Raw genomic sequence first — 20,408 nt, 5'->3', positions numbered from 1 at the left:
ATGCTGGAACCTGGGGATGAAAGTAGTGGGATTACAGCCTCCCTATGCCATGCTACAACCCCCACCCCCCTTACACATCCATGCTATCACACACAAACACACATTCACAAACATTTAAATACTCATTCATTCCATTAATCACACATACTTCACACATTAATCACACATACTTACCCAAAAACCCTCCCCCACCCCCTTACCTGAACTGCAGATCTCTCACTCGAAAACTTCTGCAGGGGACCGGCTGTACGAACAACTGCTCTGGCCCCGCCCCCAGAGGAGGGAGGGGGAGATAGAGTTCTGTGAGGAAGCTACAAGCTTCCTGTCCTCCTGCTTCTAACGGAAGAGACGCTGCTCGCGACCGGTAAGCAGCATGGCCCCAGCCATTTTTTTGGGGTCTGATTAGAAGACGACCCCGATTATAAGACGAGGGGTATTTTTCAGAGCATTTGCTCTGGAAAAAACCTCGTCTTATAATCGAGCAAATACGGTACTTCCTTTTCTTGAAATTTTCCAATTGTTAATGATCCTGGAGCCAATCCAACAGATTATCCAAATAAAAAGGGGCAAAATCATTAAATGGGAAGGAATATGCCAAGAAGGAAATTTAAGATCAGTTCTCATATTGCCATATCTTAGTTCTTAGTAGCAGATATATATACTGTCAGGTGGGGAAATGGTAAGTATAACTGGTCCTTTTATTTAGGCTGAGTGAAGAAGGGTGATGCTTACTCCTCCCAACCCTTCCGCCATCCATCAGTGCTCATTCATTCCACCTCCCCACACACACACCTTTCAGTGCCTCCCTACCAATGTTTCCTCTAATTATTAGTAGTTGGTGTGCATATATATCTTATGTTGTGCAAATTTCTTTCCTGTTACAAAAGTATGTGAGCACTGAATTCTTGCGCAAATCTAAAACTACAATTGTTTCAAGAGAATTATGGCACCATCTCTCTCCATGAAGTTCAGGTATAGATCAAACAGACTTCACATGAAAGCACAGCATTGCAAGTATAGATCAAATAAAAAAGACACAACCCTGTATTTGCAGGTATAGATTAAATACCGTATTGGCTCGAATATAGGCCGCACTTTTCCCCCCCACTTTAAGTCTTTAAAGTGGGGGTGCGGCCTATATTCGGAGTCTAGCGCCCCAAAGGCAGGCAGCGCGGTTAGGATACAGATCCCCCGCAGCGGTGCAGGGGACCTGTATCCTACTCTCTGATACGCTCAGACAGCCTCCCCTGCCAGCACTTTCCACGGGGGGGGGATGTGCCGGCACGGGAGGTTGTCTAAGCGCATCGTGCGGACGGTCACCGGCTGCGGCGATGAGGGTAAACAGCCTCCGGGTTGTTTACCCGCATCGCCGCAGCCGGTGACCGTCCGCACGATGCGTTTTACCTCTGCCCCCAAGACTTACCGGAGCAGATTCCCTGGTGTCTTGCTGGGCCGGCGGGGGACATCTACGCAATACGCGTATACAACTTCCGGTTGTATACGCGTATTGCGTAGATGCCCCCCGCCGGCCCCGCAAGACACCCGGGAGTCTGCTCTGGTAAGTCGGGGGGGCAGAGTGGCAGCATATCTCGGGGGGGAGGAGGAGGACAGTGGCAGCATATCTCGGGGGGGACAGTGGCAGCATATCTCGGGGGGAGGAGGACAGTGGCAACATATCTCGGGGGGGAGGACAGTGGCAGCATATCTCGGGGGGGGGACAGTGGCAGCATATCTCAGGGGGGGGAGACAGAGTGGCAGCATGTTTTTTTGGTGCTTTTTTAAAGAAAAAAACTTTTTCTTTAAAAAAGCACCAAACTTTTAGGGTGCGGCCTATATACGGGGGCGACCTATATCCAAGCCAATACGGTAATTAACATACGAAAACAGCATTGTAGTCATAGAGCAACTGAAACACCAGATACAAACTCAGCATTGAATGTACAGAACAGGCAAATAATGCATGGAAACCCTAACTCGCAGACATAGATCACAGATTGCACACCCATGGCACTTAAATTGCACACATAGGACTTGCCCCAGCACCCAGATTGCACCCACAGGACTTGACCAGCACCCACATCGCACCCATAAGACTTGCACAGCACCCAGATTGCACAAAGAGAACTTGCCCCAGCACCCAAATTGCACAAAGATGACTTACCCCAGCACCCATGTTGCACATATAAATCTTTGAATGTTTATCACTCCCCTGTCTGCTTATCTCTCCTCCTCTTTCTGTTTATCTCTCATCTCTTTAACTCTTTTATCTGCCCCTTTTCTGTGATTCCCCATTATCTCATCTCTCCTCTCTCTTGTTCTCATTTATCGTTATCTCTCCACTTTCTCATTATCTCTCCCCTTTTTCCATCTCTCATCTTTCTCATTATCTCTCTCATTTTTTTTATCTGTCTCTGTTGTCTTTGTTGATCTCCCTACCCTTTATTTTATCTACTCTTTTCCCCTTCTGTTTACCTCTTCTCCTCCTTCTCCTTATATCTCCTCATCTTCCTCTTTATTTCTTTTCCACTTTCTCTTTATATCTCTCTTTTTTCTCTACCTCTTCATTTTCTCTTTAGCTCATCTCTCCTCCTTCTCTTCTCCTCTTTATCTCTTGCGCCCTTCTTTCTCTTTTACTCCTCTTTGCGACTACCTCTCCTCCTTTTCATCTCTCTCTCCTTTCACTCTCTCTTCTTTCTCATTATCTCCCCTTCTAGCCATCTCTTCCCCTTTCTCCCCATTGTCCCTTTTTCTCATTATCTCTTCTTCTCCCTATCTCTCCCCTTTCACCTTTCTGAAATGGTGGGAGTGCAAGGTATGTTCTCTGTTTCAGAGCTCCATCATGGGGTGACCAGCTTCACTGTTGAGAGCCAGGATGTGGCATAGGATATTATATTTCATATTCGGCACTTTGTATTAATTGCTGGCAGCATCATGAGGTAGCAGTGAAACAGAGGTCTGTATGAATAGACCTTCTGCTCCCTTTATTTTGGTGTCCACAGAAATCATATTTTGATTTTTTCCTTGTTGCAAAAGTATATGCACACTGAATGTACACATAATGAATCCTTCTTCATTATCTTCCCTTCTAGCTATGTCTCCCCTTTCTCCCTTCCTCTCATTTTTCTCATTATCTCCCCTTCTCTCTATCTCTCACCTTTCTTTATCCTCATTACCTCTCCCTTATATCTTTATATTTATATATCTCCCCTTTCTCTCACTATCTAATAATCTAATAAGCTCTGTCTAGAATTACTGAAAGTCCTAGTTGTTAAGTTTGTTCAAAGACTTTTATCCATATACTGAGATTTAACTCTAAGGTGTGAACCACTGCTTGGTTTTATTATGGTAACGCATAATTATCGGTCATTCTGTAAGTTTTCATGAGCTTTATAAGATAAATTGCACAGATATGAACTGATTTCTGAACATTACTAAAATGTTTTTAAACAACATGGGGGTCTCCAAGTCACTAGAAGAATAGCCAGTGATTTGTAAAGCTACTAACATTTCCCATTTTACTGAGTTTACAAACTAATTCAAACAGCAAAACAACAAACACAGGGCATTGTTATATAGCAGCACCATTCACATGAGCAGTGATCAAAATGTATTTATTTTAAAGGCTTAAACACAGTACAGGAATGAACATTCAATAAAAATACCCTGCCCACACTACCTTATAGTTAGTCTACTATTAACAAGTAAATTAAATTCATATTTGGTGTCACTGTGGAGGCTGATGATATATTGGGGCTATTAAAACAGGTAATTCTGTTGCACATTTGTCAAAGTGGCTTTATTACCTGGCAACCAATGGAACGATAAAATGCAGGAAACTGTCATTGGTTGCTATGGTGATCAGACCACTTTTCAAACATTCCCAATAATATAATGCTGAAAAATGACATTCAAATAGACGGCAGTCGCGTACAGTGAAGTAATTAACTAACATATGTTTATTTATTAGACCATTCAATTTAAATGCAATCGCCCTTCCTCTATCTATTACCCAGTCCTCCCCACATCAAAAAATGTGAAAACTGTGGAAGTTGCATGAAAATAGTTACCCTTTTTAGCTTTGGTTGGTTCTTTTTCTTGCTTTGCAACTGCAGCATCTGTTTAAATAATGATCTGTTACACCTTGTATAAAATGTATAATTCACTTAATACAGTATGTTTCACTTAATTCTATACAAGTAATCAACAAGCATTGGCACGTACACAGTCTCACTCATTTTATTGAGACTCATAATGTCCGCAGAGGGGCCTTTAAGGAAAGACTGCAATCAGATTAGAATCACATCAAAAAGTTGTTGTATTCCTCCATAGTGTAAAGGGGCAACTGAGGAGATCCAAGAACTCTTTTGTAACTGACCCCTTAAGCAGAGTGTTCTAGGGACTTTGAATGCCCAACGGAATGATCTACCCCTATTTTTATGGCAGAAGGGCTGGAAACCCCAAGTGTTGTCATGTACGTGTGCATTAATGTGTATGTGAGCATGAATGTTTATGTATAAGTGTATATGAGCATGAATGTTTATGTATAAGTGCTTGTATAAGAGTGTGCGCTAGCATAAGTGTGTACGTTTAAGTGTTAGCATGGATGTGTATGTTTTGTGTTTGTTAGCGAGCATGAATGTGTATATATAAGTGGTGTTAGAGAGAGTGTGTACATGTGTGTGAGTTAGTATGAGTAACTGTATGTGTAAGCATGTTATCATACGTAGCTTTGTGTAAGTGTGTTTACATGTGTGTCGAAATGTATGTTACAAGGGGCAATAATGGCACAGATGAGCTGTTTGGGGGTAATCATGGTGCAAAAAATGTTTGGGGGCAATAATGGCACAGACCAGCTGTTTGAGACCAAAGATAGCACAGACAGAGTGTTTGTGGGTCAAGATGGCACTGATAAGCTGCTTGGGGCAAGAGTGTCATTGCTGGCAGAACACTTGTGGCATACAGTACCTTTCTTTGTTTCTTTTTGTCCTTGGTCATCTTTCTTCACCAGTGTTTCTGTAAAAAACATAATATCTTAGCGTTGTTCTTTTAAACCAATCATAGATCATCCCCATTTTGTTAACTTAGCTGTAGTAGAATCACCACAAACTTAACAATCATATCTTATTTAAAAATGGAATAATAAAACATGTTGCATTATAAAAGATAATGTAAAGATAAATTATAATTGACATTTATGGGTCTGAGGGTGTACAACTGTATGCTAGACTATATAAAAGTTGTTTCATTCACTTTTAATTCAGATGTTTGTGTCCAAGTTACTTTAGCTGATGCCAACTAAGCTCACCAACCTGGATTTAGGGAAAGCCTCCCAGGAATTTAGCAACACAGGAAAATGGAAATGTTTTACTAAGGTTATCAAGGTTGAGAGGAATTCCACTTAACTTTTTTAAGCAGGTCAGTAAATAAGCCCAAATTTAATTCCTCATAAAGATATTACTGCTTACTTACTAAAAACCCAATAACAGAAGATTTAGGACTCCTTTAGAAAAAAAAATGTACCTGTCTTGATCTTTGGTGCTTCCTCTTTATGTTCTTTCTTTTCTGTCTCTAAGTAGAAGAAAACCCATATTATTTATATATTCCTATATACATGCTGCATGCAGATAAAGACACATGGAAAAGCCAACTGTGCTATTAAATTGCTGAGTGCTATTAAATTGCTTTTTGGTGTATTCCCCAAGGCTGCTTTAGTCAGAAAACTCAATGGTTATATTGACCAAATAGAAATCCTTTATTGTTCGATATATTTACACAAATCATAGCCCTCAACATTTTCCCGAAGGTTTTTAAAGGAATTTGACCAATTAGAAATAAAATGAAATAACAGCTTATAGACCTTCTGACTAAATATAATTGTTTTACTAAGTAGCTAATAAGTGACTGATAATAAGAGTGTGATAAGATGTATATATCAATAATAAACTGTATTCTATGGATTGTCGTTACCAAAAAGTCATACACATTTGATTTTTCACTGCTCAGTAACATCTTGTGGCAAGGTTCCTTTAAAAGCCCTAAAACTGCTATCAGTAAGAACAGACATGAAGCTCACAAAAACAGCTCACACTGTCACAACAAGCACAAGTTATGAACAACATGTATCTTTCAAAATTAACCGTGAAGCAAAGGTCATTGCCATGTGAACACATTAACTGATATCACATACTTGTTATTTTCTTTGCTGTTGGGGTTCAGAAAAACAATTTGTTAAATTCAGTATATTGTAGGAGAAACAAAATTATACAATTTCTGACATTTAAAGAAACAAATTATATCCAGACTAAATGAGTTATGCTGCATGAACACATTAAGATAATTGTGAAGTGTCAGCTTTCAAGCGTGGACATGATTATATCCATTTCGGAAATGAAAAGGCTTGTAATGTTTTGACCCCAAGAGTGCCAGGCAGTCTGAGCAACAACAGTCATAACTAAATCGGGAAATATTCGGGAACTATTCCAGTAGTATGTATGATGTGCAGTATTTTATGACATTCAAAACAGTACTTAGATAATATAAAAAAAATACCTTTTGTTATATCCCTTTGTTCTTTAACATCTTTCTTAACTGGAGTCTCTGTTAACGACAACGTTAATGTATTAGTAGTTTGTGAAGACCATTGGCATATGCTGGTACAGTTGGGAGACTGTTGGGAGATCAAGCTGCCAAGTATGTCTCTGCTCAAAGGAATATCTCTTTTTTGCCCAGCTAGCCCATTTATGCTATGTGATGAGCTAGCATAGACTCCATAGACACTGGGTGTTCTTCGTAATGTAGCACCGGGATATGAAGTCATAGCCCAGTGTGCAGAAAAATGTACAGCAGCTGCGCAGGTAGATGGAGCGTCACTGGAATATGAAATGATTTAAAACATAAAAGGAAAGAAGAATATCTTTATATGTTACTTGGGGCGCCATAAATCCTGGAAGGTCCGTTTGTGAAATACGTAAAAAAATTAATTTAAAACAGGCTTATCTGCAAAGAAAATCGGGTTTTGACTAAGAAGTTAACATTTTAAGGATAAAGACTGCACTCAGAAAGGGATTAATTTGTATTTCTCCAAGAGGACTGTTTTTCAACAGCAGAGGAGCACACGGAGATCCAGAATAAGGAACCCAAACGTAGGTTAATTATAAGGGAGAAATATGATCGGTTTGACACAAAATGCTGCTGCCCCTCACAAACTATTTTAAAGCTTTCATCCATATAAAAACAAAAGAGTATAAGTATTTTATCTTAACAAAAGCAAATTACAGATATGTTACCTTCCTTTGACTGTGTTGGCTTCTCATCATGTTTCTGTACTGGTATCTCTGTGAAAAGACAATATAAGATTGTTTTTGTCTTTACTAATTCTACCGTGTTTGTGCATTAAAAAAACTAGCTCCCTAAATCAAAGGGGTCCATCTTTTAATGAAAAAGGTTGTTTGTCACCAAACAACACTGACCGGGGGTGATTCCAGTAAATGAAATATATCACATAGTACAACAGTAGATTTTTTAGACAGGCCAGTGGCCAAATACTAGCCTCTGAGGGCCACGTCATCAATATGTCTGTTTTTACAGAAAAACTTATTTAATGTCTATTTACTGTATATATATATATATATATATATATATATATATATGCATGGCATCGGACACGTGTTTACAATTATACATAACTACAAACCTTTGTTATTTTCCATATGATTTACTAGCTGTTTCACTAGGTTTCATTTCTACCATACAATTTATATATAGGCAGAAATTAAATTTTCTTTTATATAATATAATATATATATATATATATATATATATATATATATATATATATATATATATATACATACGATATATTTTCTGGCTCGGAGAGTTTTAATATATTTGTATTTTAATTGAACTACTATGATTGCTGCATGCAGAAATAGCCACACACAAAAAGCTTGATATTTACTATTGCATTCTTAAACAATAGCTAAAACTGGCATTAGCAGTCTAGTGTAAATCAGAGGAAGATAAATAAAAGCAAATGTATTCTATTTGTTTAAGAATATATTATAGATTCCTTGAAAAAAATGGCGCCATAAACATTTAACTGACAAATGTATCATGAGACCCTCTGACATACAACTATACAAGCCAAGAATTACTTTAGGTTTGAGATACAAAGCCAATGCAAATAATAATAAGCATCATAATAGAACATACTTGCTGGCATTTTCTTTGCTGTAGGGAGTCAATGTATATCATGTCAATAAACTGCTTGTATAAACTTGAAGAAACATAACATGTTTTTACACAAAAACTCATCTAACAAGTAATAGAGACATAGAATTTGATGGTAGAAAAGAACCATCTAGTCTTTCCAAATTTCCTAAAGTAAAGACTTAGACCTTAGTAAATTATAAAACCTCAGATTTTGTCCATAGATGCAGTCTGCTTCGTTTCAGTACTATTAAAAGGTTTTTTTTTTTGTGAATAGGTAAAAAACTGTCTGCTACAATCCCTAGCTAACTAAACCCTCAAGCACTAAAATCATACTATCTACTCTCAAACAATCCCTATAGCAAAAATCAAACTACCGTATTTGCTCGATTATAAGACGAGGTTTTTTTCAGAGCAAATGCTCTGAAAAATACCCCTCGTCTTCTAATCGGGGTCGTCTTCTAATCAGACCTCAAATAGAGGTCTGATTAGGAGACTAAGATCCAGATCCCCCGCACCGCTGCAGGGGACCTGGATCCTCCTGTCTCACCCGACCCCCCCCCCATACACACACTTACCGGTGCTTCCTGCTTTGTTGCCGGGGCAGCGGGTTGACGTCTACGCGATGCGCGTAGACAACGTCCGCTGCAGCCGGAAGGAGGTGTGGCTAGCAGCGGGGGTTGTCTGCGTCCGTCGCATAGACCTTCCCCGACTGTCAGAGTCGGGGAAAGTATACGCGACGGACGCATACAAACCCCCGCTGCTAGCCACACCTCCTTCCGGCTGCAGCAGAAGGCGACGTCAACCCGCTGCCCCGGCTGGAAGCACCGGTAAGAGAGGGGGGAGAGCGGGGGAAGGGGGGTGAGAGAGAGAGGGGGGGGAGAGAGAGAGGGGGAGAGAGAGAGAGAGAGAGAGAGAGAGAGAGAGAGAGAGAGTGTGTTAGTTAAATGGGGTTATAGGGTGTGTGTGTGTTAAATGGGGGCATAGGGCATTTCTGGAGTGGCGTTAAGGGGGCATTTAATAGAGCACTCTGCCTCCTGAAATGCCTTATACCTCCCTATATGCCACTCTGCCCCATAATATGCCTTTTAACCCCCTAAATGGCAGAGTGGCATATAGGGGTATAAGGCATTTCTGGAGGCAGAGTGCTCTATACAATGCCTTTTAACTCCCTTAATGCCACTCTGCCTCCTGAAATGCCTTATACCTCCCTATATGCCACTCTGCCCCATAATATGCATTTTAACCCCCTAAATGCCAGAATGGGATATAGGGGTATAAGGCATTTCTGGAGGCAGAGTGGCACATAGGGGGTCAAAAGGCATACCATGGGGCACAGTGGCATATAGAGGGTTAAGAGGCATATCATGGGCCACAGTGCCATATTGGAGTGGCAAGCCTGGGGGCAGATGTGCGTAACTGGGGGACAGTTTGGAAAATACAAGAAATAAAAACAAAATAAATCTTTTTCTCAATCATAGCTTTTATTAAAAAAAGAGTTTACATGAATTAACATTTACTGGTAAAACTTTTTTCCTTTGGGGTCGTCTTATATTCAGGCTTTTTCTTTTTTTCCTAAGTTAATATTCAGATTTTGGGGGGTCGTCTTATAATCAGGGTCGTCTTATAATCGAGCAAATACGGTACTCTTTACATCAATGGTCAGAAGAAGGACCCTTTCTAAAAAGGTTTGTATATAGAATGTGAGCAAAAATAGCACGACATATTCAGATTTCAGTTTTGTTGAGACCCATTGTACAGCGCTGTGGAATATGATGGCACTATATACAACAATAAACAATTATTATTATTAAAATAGTACTGGTTTCCTTGATCTTACTCTTCCCCCTGCCACAAAGACAATAATCCAAGTGTTGAAAGACATCAAGCACCATTGCAGGCATTCTTGCAATCGTCTGTGTTAATATTTATTTTAACATTGTTGTATGTGTAAATCTTTCATTAAAATGTACAAATCTGATTGTTACAAATGTTAAATGCTCTTTAAACATATAGGAGAATTAGGATTTACCTATTTTTGTTTCTGCTGGTTTCTCGTGCTTCTTCACTCGAGTCTCTGTGAAAGGCATTTTTAATATTTAAACCATATATTGTAATTTTACACAACATTTTTATAAAGTATGGCTCACAATAAGTAAACAATTGCATTAAATTCTAAAATGTCTGTAAAAGTTAGATTTGCTTAAAGAGGAACTGCCTCATCTGGGAAGGGTTGAATTTAAGGGAATTAATGTACTTTTTTCAAATTGAGTAACTATGTAATTATGACTTTAATGTCTATTTTTGTAGTAGAGTGGCAACCTCTTTTAATCTAGAGCACTCAATAATGTTTACATGTTTAAAGTCATTATGTCCCCACATGGTCAACCAAGCTCCTGGGAAAACTCACCTAAAGCCATTACATTTTCTTTGCAAGTTTTATAAAGTTAGTTATTGATATATACACTGTAAGTACTGGCTGAATTAAAAAAATCAAACATTTACCAGTTTTGGTTTCTATTGATTCTTCAGCAGGTTTCTTCACTGGAGTCTCTGTGGAAGACAGTATACATTTGTTTATCAATATCCAAACATGACATACAATGGTAAATGTCTATATAAAGCTCATTGTATTGAAATAAAGAAATGAATCCTGCAGCACATCCAGCAAAAGTCGAAATTGTTTTATAGATTTTTTTTAAAAAAATGTTATGTGTAATTCTTGATTTTGTATGGACTACTGACCAAAACAAAGTGGCAACATTTGTTTTTATTTGGATCATGTCTTGTTTATGCAAAGAGTGCCGATGTTCCGGTGATAGTCCATTCTATATTTACTTTGGGGTAAGCTTTTCACATCTGAGCGCCTTATAAGGCTGATTACCTATTGTTGTGAGACTGAGTCAGCATTTTTAGCATTGCGTCCAGTTCCCAGTGTAACACTATAATCCTGTGCAGTGGACAATAGCACTTTAAGATTCTGATAATAATAGGTTTGAACATATTAAAGCAATCACATAACCCAATACTCTTTTGCTGGATGCGGTAGAAATTCCATTATTGGTCCTATGGCAGTTAAGAACCAACATCGAAATTACCGGTAATGTCCAAGAGAAGCCGTATCGGTATGCAATAAAGCATATAGCAGTATACATTAAATAGAATACAATAAGAATTATGTAAGAATTTAAGGTTGTCGAACTTTTCAATATATAATCATTTATAAAGAACACCAGATGGTGCTCTGCTATTTAATGTGTGTTTGTAAGCCCAATTTAAGCATGGTGATAAAACACAGGCAGTCCACACAAACACTAACAGTGCTCATTAAATGGAAAGAGAAATGTATCTCAGGGTAAGCATAAACACAGCTATCATTATAGAAAGCCAGCTCAAATGCAAGATTGACATTACGGTGCATTCTAACATACTTGCTGTTTTTTTCTTTGCTGTTGGGATTGAAAGAATTGATCTCCATTAGGATAATACATATGATCCATGTAATGAATATCATTATTTAACTCACTTATAAACTTTGTATAAACAAATCACTGGACATTACTGTGTGCTAGTGCTAAATTGTACTTTTGGTTTACATTATGCTACAGTGATCACGGCAAAGCCAGAAGGCTTGTTTTTGCTCCCACAACCACAAGAGATTCTAGTACAGCCATTGGTCAGTTCTGATGATGTCACTTAGATGCTATTGGTCAGTGCTTTCGATTTATAATGTGATTTGTTGCTTACCAATCTGAAACTATAGAACACAGGCAGAAGGATGCTTTTTTGTTAAATAAGTAGGATAGTTTCAAAAGATGTGGGTTTTAAGTACACTAAGGGGATACAAAATGCATCACTATTCTTATTATTCAACACACACAAAAAAAAATGGAACACAACTTGATGAGGCTTAAGATACTTTTTCCTTTACATACTACAACCTTTCCTTTATTTGAACACTACTACTATTTGATATTCTACCACAGTGTACACAAAGGATATATTTGGGTGAATTAATGCATTATATATAACTTGAAATAATATGATTTGACCATTAACTTTATTAGATGCTGTGATTAGTATCAATTTATAAGCTTAATGGAGGCAGTCTCTAGTGTTTTCCTAGAGACTTTCTTTATTGGGCATATTTACCTATTTTTGCTTGCGTAGGTTCTTCTTTAGGCTTTTTAGCCAGAGACTCTGCAATAGGGATTATTCATTGGTTAGTGGTACGTTTCAATGTAAAATAGTCATATATAAATATGCACTTATTTACAAATAGCATTATCACAAAATAAATATGATGGTTGGCAAAATGTATAAAGGCCAAGGGCTGTTTTATTCTTCCCTTATTTTCATGATAAAACCCATATTGAAAAATGTGGTATGTACTGAAAAAGTGATTCAATGAAAACAGTAGTTAAGATGGACCAGAGCATAAAATAAAACTCAAATTCATTTCATGCAGGTCTATTTACCTTTTAGTTTGGTTAACCACCCACCATTGATAGATCAACATGGACACTGTTACCTTTCTTTATTATTGGAGCTTCCTCTTTATGTTCTTTCTTGTGTGTTTCTAAAGAAAATAGAACATGGATCACACAGAGAACTGTCTACCATTTAATTTCTGTGACAGTATTTAGAGAGCACCAGCAGATACCACAGTGAAAGTACAATAAGAGGGCAGTGAAAAGAAATAAAAATATTAAAGTTGGCAATATATATTTTGATAGTAATATGAATATACGTTAAGACATACTGGTTCAGTATGGAGGAAAAGAGCAACCTGGCTTTCACTTCGACAATCATTTTAGTATATGGCAAGATTATGTCAAATTATATCAAATCCTTGACGTTGAACTGGTGTATACTGAATAAGTAATAAATATAAAATATATATAAAATAATAGCCTAATACTATATTTAGAATAATACTGTATATATACACGAAAACATTGTAAGTATCCCCATTTTATGAGGATGTTGGAGGTTCTTAGACCCTATAGAGGGATGCCAGTAACAGTACTAAATGCTAAAGCAAATAAGGAAAAACTTTTTGATGCTTACAAGACAAGCCTGCGTAAATGGATCTTTTCAGTTTATTAATCTGGTTGTTTTGACACGTAATTTAAAATTTCCTATCAAATAAAAAACTGACTAACATGCATTCCTGCTATCTTTTTTACATTAATGAATACTCATTTATTAAATTAATTGAATGTAGGTTATTTTTCTATGCTGTTTAGGCTATCCTGAACATAAGAACAGTTTTTACAACAGGAGAAATGGGGAGATAAAATGGGGAGAGAGGTTCTTATCTTAAGTGAAATAAGATCATGGCACCCAGGGAGACTCAGATATTCTATATAGACTAACCTCTTTAAAATGTGATGGTGTATGCCATACAAAATGTTTTTCAGATCTCCCGAATAAAGTCACCTTTTAATCTCCCAGATTGTAACTAAATGTTTTGTGGCCTAAGTTTATGTGGACATGTTAATTATCCAAAACTTACCTTTCTTTATTTTTGGAACTTCTGTCTTTGATTCTTTCTTTTCTGTCTCTAAAGGTGATACACAAGCATCCATTAATTTATAGGTCTCATATAGATGCAGCAAAACAGGAAGTTAGTGGTGCTGCTCAGTTACCGAGACAATATTGACCTCTAGGCCTTAGGAAGCCCTCCAAATGGGTTCCATATCATTTGCAGGAGTGATCATTTGTCAAACTTACTAAATAAAAACTCTTGTCGCTTTTTTGTCACCCATTCACAATCTTCTGTGTGGATTTATGAGATAAACGCTTCTCGTTAAGAAACCCGTTTACAGGAACTAAGACAACAGTGCTAAAGATAGTTCTTGAAAATATAAGCTTTTATTCAGATTCCACAATCAAAGAGTTAGATGTAGTGTCACATAAACTTTCAAAACAGCAGATATCCCATTTTCAGATGGTGAGTACATGAGGTCATGCTTAAAGCTAATATCGTATCTCTCTTATCTCATATACAAGGATGCATTACTGGAATTGGTGATCACACACAGTGAAATATTTCTATCCGATATCCAAGAGTTACATTTTTGGAAACAGTGATCACGGCATAGTCTCTTTTAAAATGTATTTAATCTACATCCACCAGAGAAGCCAGAAGGCTTGTTTTTGCTCCCACAACCACAAGAGAATCTAGGTAGGCGTATACAAATAAGGTTAGCAATGATCACCTTTCTCCTCAATATCTACTTTAAGGAGGTAGCAATTAAGGGGGTAGCAATGCTTCTGCTACTCCCTTAATTTTAAGTGAAAGGGTTTTCCATCACCTTAACCCTACCATAACATTTGTTATGGGTATTTTTTATAAATAATATTGTAAGATATCTCATAAAACATGTAATTTCGTAAAGAATTATTCTGAGTTGGCACGGTCTTCACTAAGGTGTATCAATAGAGATTGTTTTTTTTTTCTATAGTACCGGTATATCCCCACGAAAAAACAATGGTGAAGATTTCAAAAGGATCTTTGAATTAAAGGACATGCTAACTTTAATACTAAGATCATTTTTTTGAGTCTTGAAATTGTAGACTGGTAAGTCCAACAACAATAGTGGCAAAGCTGTTTGAATGATTTCTAAGAGGTGCTGTTGGGAAAGTTGTTTTATGCAACAATATCATTAGTAGACACAATATGATTTTCTGAGTAGCAAGTTATCAAAAAACTTGCTTGCTTTTTATGAAATTAGAGTCTTAAGTTCAAGTTGACCCTTTATTGGATCACCATGGAAAACTACATAACATTACAATAATCTCAAGGTCAAAATCTATTCAATGTATTAAAAGCTTGTTCAGTATCAAAGTTTGCCAAGCGTTATATCGCAAGGCTAAAACTGTGAACCCCCAAACCCCTGCTTTTTTGGGAGGCCGTGTTTTGTAACTGCCAACAAGGACCCACAACAACTAGGGCTTTCTACTTATTTCTCATTGCACTAGCTAAGGAAATCGTACCAATCTTCAATGTTGAACGAAAATTTCAATATCTTTCACACTATAGCATGGTAGCTGCTGCAATACAAATAAGATCTCACATGTACGTACCTTTAATTATTATTGGTTTTCCCTCATCTTTCTTCACTGGTTTTTCTGTATAAAAATATTACAAATTAAGTTTTTTTTTGAAAAGTATTTGAATGTAACTGTTTTGGTCAATCAGTAATATAATAATACTTGTTAAAAATACTTGCCTTGCTTTGTTATTTTCATGGGTTCTTCTTCATGTTTCTTAGTTGGTAGTATTTCTGGGGAGAATATTATATCTAGTTGTGTCATTAAATTGTTTATTAGTTTAATTCAATTATTCACATAACTCCTGGCCATATTTAACTTAACTTAATACTAAATAATTAGCACCCAACAAAGTTTCGGGAGTATTTACCTTTCTTTGTTATTTTCTTTGGTTCTTCTGGATGCTTCTTTATTGCAATTTCTGTGAAAAACAGTATGCATTAGGGACATTAAGTAATTTAGGAATATTTTAATATGTCAGTAATGGCAATGAATCTAATACAAAATTTGTGTGCCTAGGCTCTATTAAAAATATATTAACAATCTATATTTAAAAGCTTTTTTCTTTTCTTTTTTCTTACACATTCTTAAAAGGATTAAATTAAGTTACCAGCTAAAGCAAGTACAACTGCTTACACGTAATCTTTTTTCAGATATTATTATATCTCATATGTCATGTTCATATCGTATATGAATATATACCTTTCTTTACTTCTGCTGGTTGCTCAACATGTTTCTTCTTTGGATACTCTTAGGAAAATAAAACACATAACTTTTAGCTGGTCCTTATGAATTATTTTCATTATTGGTGAAGGATGAGTAACAGACTAGGGGGTCATAGAAGATGATCTCATATCTCAGTGTTTCAATCACTTGTGTGGAGACAGTAGGTTCCTAGAAACCACTGCAGGACTCAATGAGAAAACGGAATCTTTAGTTGAAGTGGATAGAATCTGAAGAAAATATGTCATAGATCATGAAAACGTACGTATATTTACATATTTTACAACATCAACTATAGACTTCAAGTATGGAAAGAAGACAAGATGGCATAGATAGAAGGCATCAAGTGGTGGAGGTAAGTTTCACATATGTTATTTCTTTATTGCTTGAACATTAAATAATTTAATTATGCACACAATTAACATATTTATATGAATAAATACGATATTTGCATTTTCCATGAAAAATATATTGTCTTGGACTTAACTGTACTTCCTTATAATATAGCACAACAATAACGTAATGTTTTGAATGTTGTTGATTTAGGAAAAATTACTTTCATAGATAATGGGATGTGATATCTTAGCAATAAGTTTTGTATTGCTAAGGAAGGTTCTGTTGATTAAGAAATTCTTTGTTCCAAAACTGATAGAGACTACATGTACTGTTCATAATTAACCAGTTCATTATGCACAAAAATTTGATACTGCCCATATTGCATTTTCGCAAATCATATATTCAAAAGTATAACAAAATGCTGATTATGAGTAGAAGGACATATGTTGCATAAAAAGTATATAGCAAATTGCAAAAGCATTACTTACCTGGCTTTGCTTTTGCTGCTTCCTTCAGATGTTCAGCCTCTAGGGATTGCAATATTTTTTTTTATCTATTAATGACGGATCTCGCAAGGGCAAACAGAAAAAGCTGCAGTATTTTAGACATCCCTCCAAAGGGATTTTAGCATAAATCAGAAAAGCAATATTATTTACTAAATAAAAACTGCTTTTTGTTCCAAAATAAAATACACAGCTGCTTCAGCTGAAATGTATTTAATATTTTCTAAATTCCTTTAATAAATAAGTCTTTAAAGTGGTGTGGTTTTTGAAATGCAGAAGACTCATTTAATAACTAAAGCTTGTAAAACACATACAAATAAAGTTTTGGTTTTTTTTAAGATGAGAGCAGCCATTATTACAATGCAAAGCCAGAGCCAGTATGACAATATAAAAGTGCATTTCACATACTTGCTGGTATTTTCTTTGCTGTTGAAAATTAACCAATGAAAACATGTTAAGAGGATATATATGTGTATATAGTTGTATCATTTTCAGAACATTATAAACAGTATATAGTGAATAAATTTTGTGTGAAACAGAATATTTACAAATCAGAATATATTAGGAGACTTCTGGGACAAATGTGGTGAGGGCTTTTTTTCTGGCTCCACGCACTCCTAACATAGCTTATCCTCGTTTGACACCTTTGGGTTACCACTGTAAGCTGTGACCTTCCTGCCTCTGTTTAGACGGGGACAGTTTTAAGTGACCAGCTCTAGGATGTTTCTAGGCATCGTCAAGATGGAGGTCATTCCCCAATGGTCCATTTATTTCAGAAAATTATTATTTAAATGAAAACTGACAACAACAAATTTAAGAATGGGCACGAATATCTTATTTTTTTTATTTTAATGTCCTAAATCTGCTGAACACAATAAGCCTTTCAGTCTGTAAAACAAGTGAGGTTACAACTAATATATATATAACTGTAATGGTATTCTCTCTCCATCTTATTTGCTTTTGCAAACGGGACAACAATGGGGCACTGAACTGTATATAAAACAAAAAATGAAAATATTAATAAAATAAATAAAAAGAAAAGATTTTTTTTCTTTAAAGAGTGCCACGTAGCTCTTCGACAACAAATAAAAAAATATATTTTAAAAAATCACTACACCCAGACCCCAAAGCCAAGATTATTAAAAAAAAAAAAGATGTAATATAGGGTAATACATAACGGGTGGACATAAACATAAAAAAAGATGTATCTGAGGTATAACTATCATCAGGAGATTGCTGAAAATAAATTAGCTAATTGTTTAGCTGTGGCAATTACAGTATAGGAGAAATTTAACCCCTTAAGGACCGGGCTCATTTTTCGTTTTGTACCCTGTGGGACCGAGGCTGTTTTGACACTTTTGTGGTGCTTGTGTTCAGCTGTAATTTTCTCCTCACCCATTTAGTGTACCCACATAAGTTATATATTGTTTTTTTCAGGACAAGATGGGCTTTCTTCAGATACCATTATTTTGATCGTATCATCTTATTTACTATAAGAAAAATAAAAAAAAAATGGTGAAAAATTGAAAAAAAACACATTTTATGACTTTTATTTGAAAAATCTTTTACTCATCTAAAAAAGCAAGTAAAAAAACTAGCTAAATAGATTCTACTACTTGTCCTGAGTTTAGAAATACCCAATGTTTTTATGTTTTTTTGCTGTTTTTTGTAAGTTATAGGGCAATAAGTACAAGCAGCGTTTTATGATTTCCAAATCTTTTTTAACAAATCTGCTCAGTCTGCCTCCATCTCCTCTTTGGAATATCTTTGAAGCCGGTTAACTCAATTTAACCCCCTCAAACCATATATTTTTGAAAACTAGACACCCAAGGGTATTCCAAATGCTGTTATTTTAACCCTTTCCATGCACCAATTATACAACTACACTTTGTCAAACTTTGTAATAGTAAATTTTTTTATTTTTTTTTCCACACAAATTGTATTTTAGTTATAGATATACAGGTTCTGGTATATGTCACTGTCAAACAACACCCCAATATGTGTTCAGCAACATCTCCTGAGTACAGCGATACCCCACATGCATGGGTTTGTCAGATTGTTTGGCTGGTAAAAGGCTACTTTTGGGGCATGCGTAATTCAGGTGGTCATTTGGTCATTGTGCCTCCCTCTCCTCTTTGGAATATCTTTGAAGCCGGTTAACTCAATTTAACCCATTCAAACCATATATTTTTGAAAACTAGACACCCCAGGGTATTCCAAATGCTGTTATTTTAACCCTTTCCATGCACCAATTATAGAACTACACTTTGTCAAACTTTGTAATAGTAATTTTTTTTATTTTTTTTCACACAAATTGTACTTTAGTTATAGATATACAGGTTCTGGTATATGCCACTGTCAAACACCCCCCCAATGTGTGTTCAGGAACATCTCCTGAGTGCAGTGATACCCGACATGCATGGGTTTGTCGGGTTGTTTGAGATTTAAAATGCCACATTTGAGAAGTGCGCTTTTTTTCTCCATTTTGGTCAGTCTGTACCTATGCCCTATCTTTGAGCTAGGCCACTCCAATTTACCCCATCAGCCATTTTTTTATATATTAGACACCCCTTGGGTATTTGAAGTGCTTTTATTTTAACTCTTTGTTGAGATTTTTGAGAAATTTTAGCACTTGCTCAAAATAATAAACTTTATTTTTTAATTTTATTTTATTTTTTTAATACTTTTTTATATTTTTTTTACACATTTTGCTGGTACTGGATGGTTCATCTAGTGACATCACTGCATAATTATTTTTAAATGTTAGCAAATTTTTTTTATTTTTTTTTCCATTTTTTATTTTTTTTTTTGAATATTTTACTAATCACATAGTGATTAGAAAGCTGGGCTCCATTGACTTGCATGGTTGAATGCAGTACCTGTATTCAACCAGCAAGTGGAGCCAGTTCTCTAGAGGGTCTGGAGACCCTCTAGCGAACTTTTTCGTCTCTATTGTTTTATTTCCCGGGCCGCCGCCATCTTGCTTGATGGCGAAGATCACCGGCAGCGGCGGCTGTGACCGCTCTCCGGAGCGGTCACAGCCCACCTAGAGGTAAGTGTTTGGTGTCGCTGGATGCCTCCTGATCGAGGCATTCCAGCGACACCATTTAAGTTTAGGAGGCGATCGTTGATCGCCTCCTAAACGCTTTTAAAACGGGCGTCCGCCGCCATACAATGTATGGCGGCTGTTGACGTCCCGTGGAGGGGCCAGACATGGCCCCCGATGCTGATCTTGGCCTTGCTGAATGCCTCGACATCGAGGCATTGCAGCAAGGCCGTTTAAGCGAAGAAAGTGATCCTTGATCACTTTCTAAGCTTATTTAATTTTTTGACGGTTCAGGACCGTCAAAGGTCATTTAGTGACCTTCTTGTTATGACGGTCCTGAACCGGCAAAGGTCGCGAAGGGGTTAAGAAAAAGTTATACGAGTTATTTTCTTTTTATTTATTATTTATTATTATGCTTTACATATTTCTGTGATTTTATAAGAAGGCCCTACTTCTCCTGAACAAAATAATGTATAATTTGTGTGTATTCATCAAACATGGAAAAGAGGAATCATGATTTAACAAACATATGG

At 36.5% G+C, this 20,408-nt stretch overlaps 1 protein-coding gene across 1 annotated transcript in view; it reads right to left on the bottom strand.

The window, feature by feature from the left end:
* The window catches only part of TRDN (triadin), a 184,000-nt gene that overhangs the window by 7,219 nt on the left and 156,373 nt on the right, over nucleotides 1-20,408 (bottom strand). Inside the window, exons 42-59 of the mRNA XM_053459015.1 lie at nucleotides 17,238-17,255; nucleotides 16,815-16,853; nucleotides 15,970-16,017; nucleotides 15,638-15,688; nucleotides 15,447-15,500; nucleotides 15,301-15,345; nucleotides 13,727-13,774; nucleotides 12,740-12,787; nucleotides 12,361-12,408; nucleotides 11,640-11,657; nucleotides 10,714-10,761; nucleotides 10,241-10,285; nucleotides 7,287-7,334; nucleotides 6,550-6,597; nucleotides 6,188-6,202; nucleotides 5,521-5,568; nucleotides 4,966-5,013; nucleotides 4,068-4,115 (exon numbers count right to left, since the gene is read on the bottom strand). Coding sequence (XP_053314990.1) covers nucleotides 4,068-4,115; nucleotides 4,966-5,013; nucleotides 5,521-5,568; nucleotides 6,188-6,202; nucleotides 6,550-6,597; nucleotides 7,287-7,334; nucleotides 10,241-10,285; nucleotides 10,714-10,761; nucleotides 11,640-11,657; nucleotides 12,361-12,408; nucleotides 12,740-12,787; nucleotides 13,727-13,774; nucleotides 15,301-15,345; nucleotides 15,447-15,500; nucleotides 15,638-15,688; nucleotides 15,970-16,017; nucleotides 16,815-16,853; nucleotides 17,238-17,255 — 765 coding nt within the window. The remainder of the gene's footprint in view (nucleotides 1-4,067; nucleotides 4,116-4,965; nucleotides 5,014-5,520; nucleotides 5,569-6,187; nucleotides 6,203-6,549; nucleotides 6,598-7,286; nucleotides 7,335-10,240; nucleotides 10,286-10,713; nucleotides 10,762-11,639; nucleotides 11,658-12,360; nucleotides 12,409-12,739; nucleotides 12,788-13,726; nucleotides 13,775-15,300; nucleotides 15,346-15,446; nucleotides 15,501-15,637; nucleotides 15,689-15,969; nucleotides 16,018-16,814; nucleotides 16,854-17,237; nucleotides 17,256-20,408) is intronic.

The sequence above is a fragment of the Spea bombifrons genome, chromosome 3, assembly GCF_027358695.1.
Source record: "Spea bombifrons isolate aSpeBom1 chromosome 3, aSpeBom1.2.pri, whole genome shotgun sequence".
Taxonomy (NCBI): Eukaryota; Metazoa; Chordata; class Amphibia; order Anura; family Pelobatidae; genus Spea; species Spea bombifrons.
The sequence above is the reverse complement of the archived record's forward strand: the minus strand, read 5'-3'. Positions and strand labels throughout refer to the sequence as shown.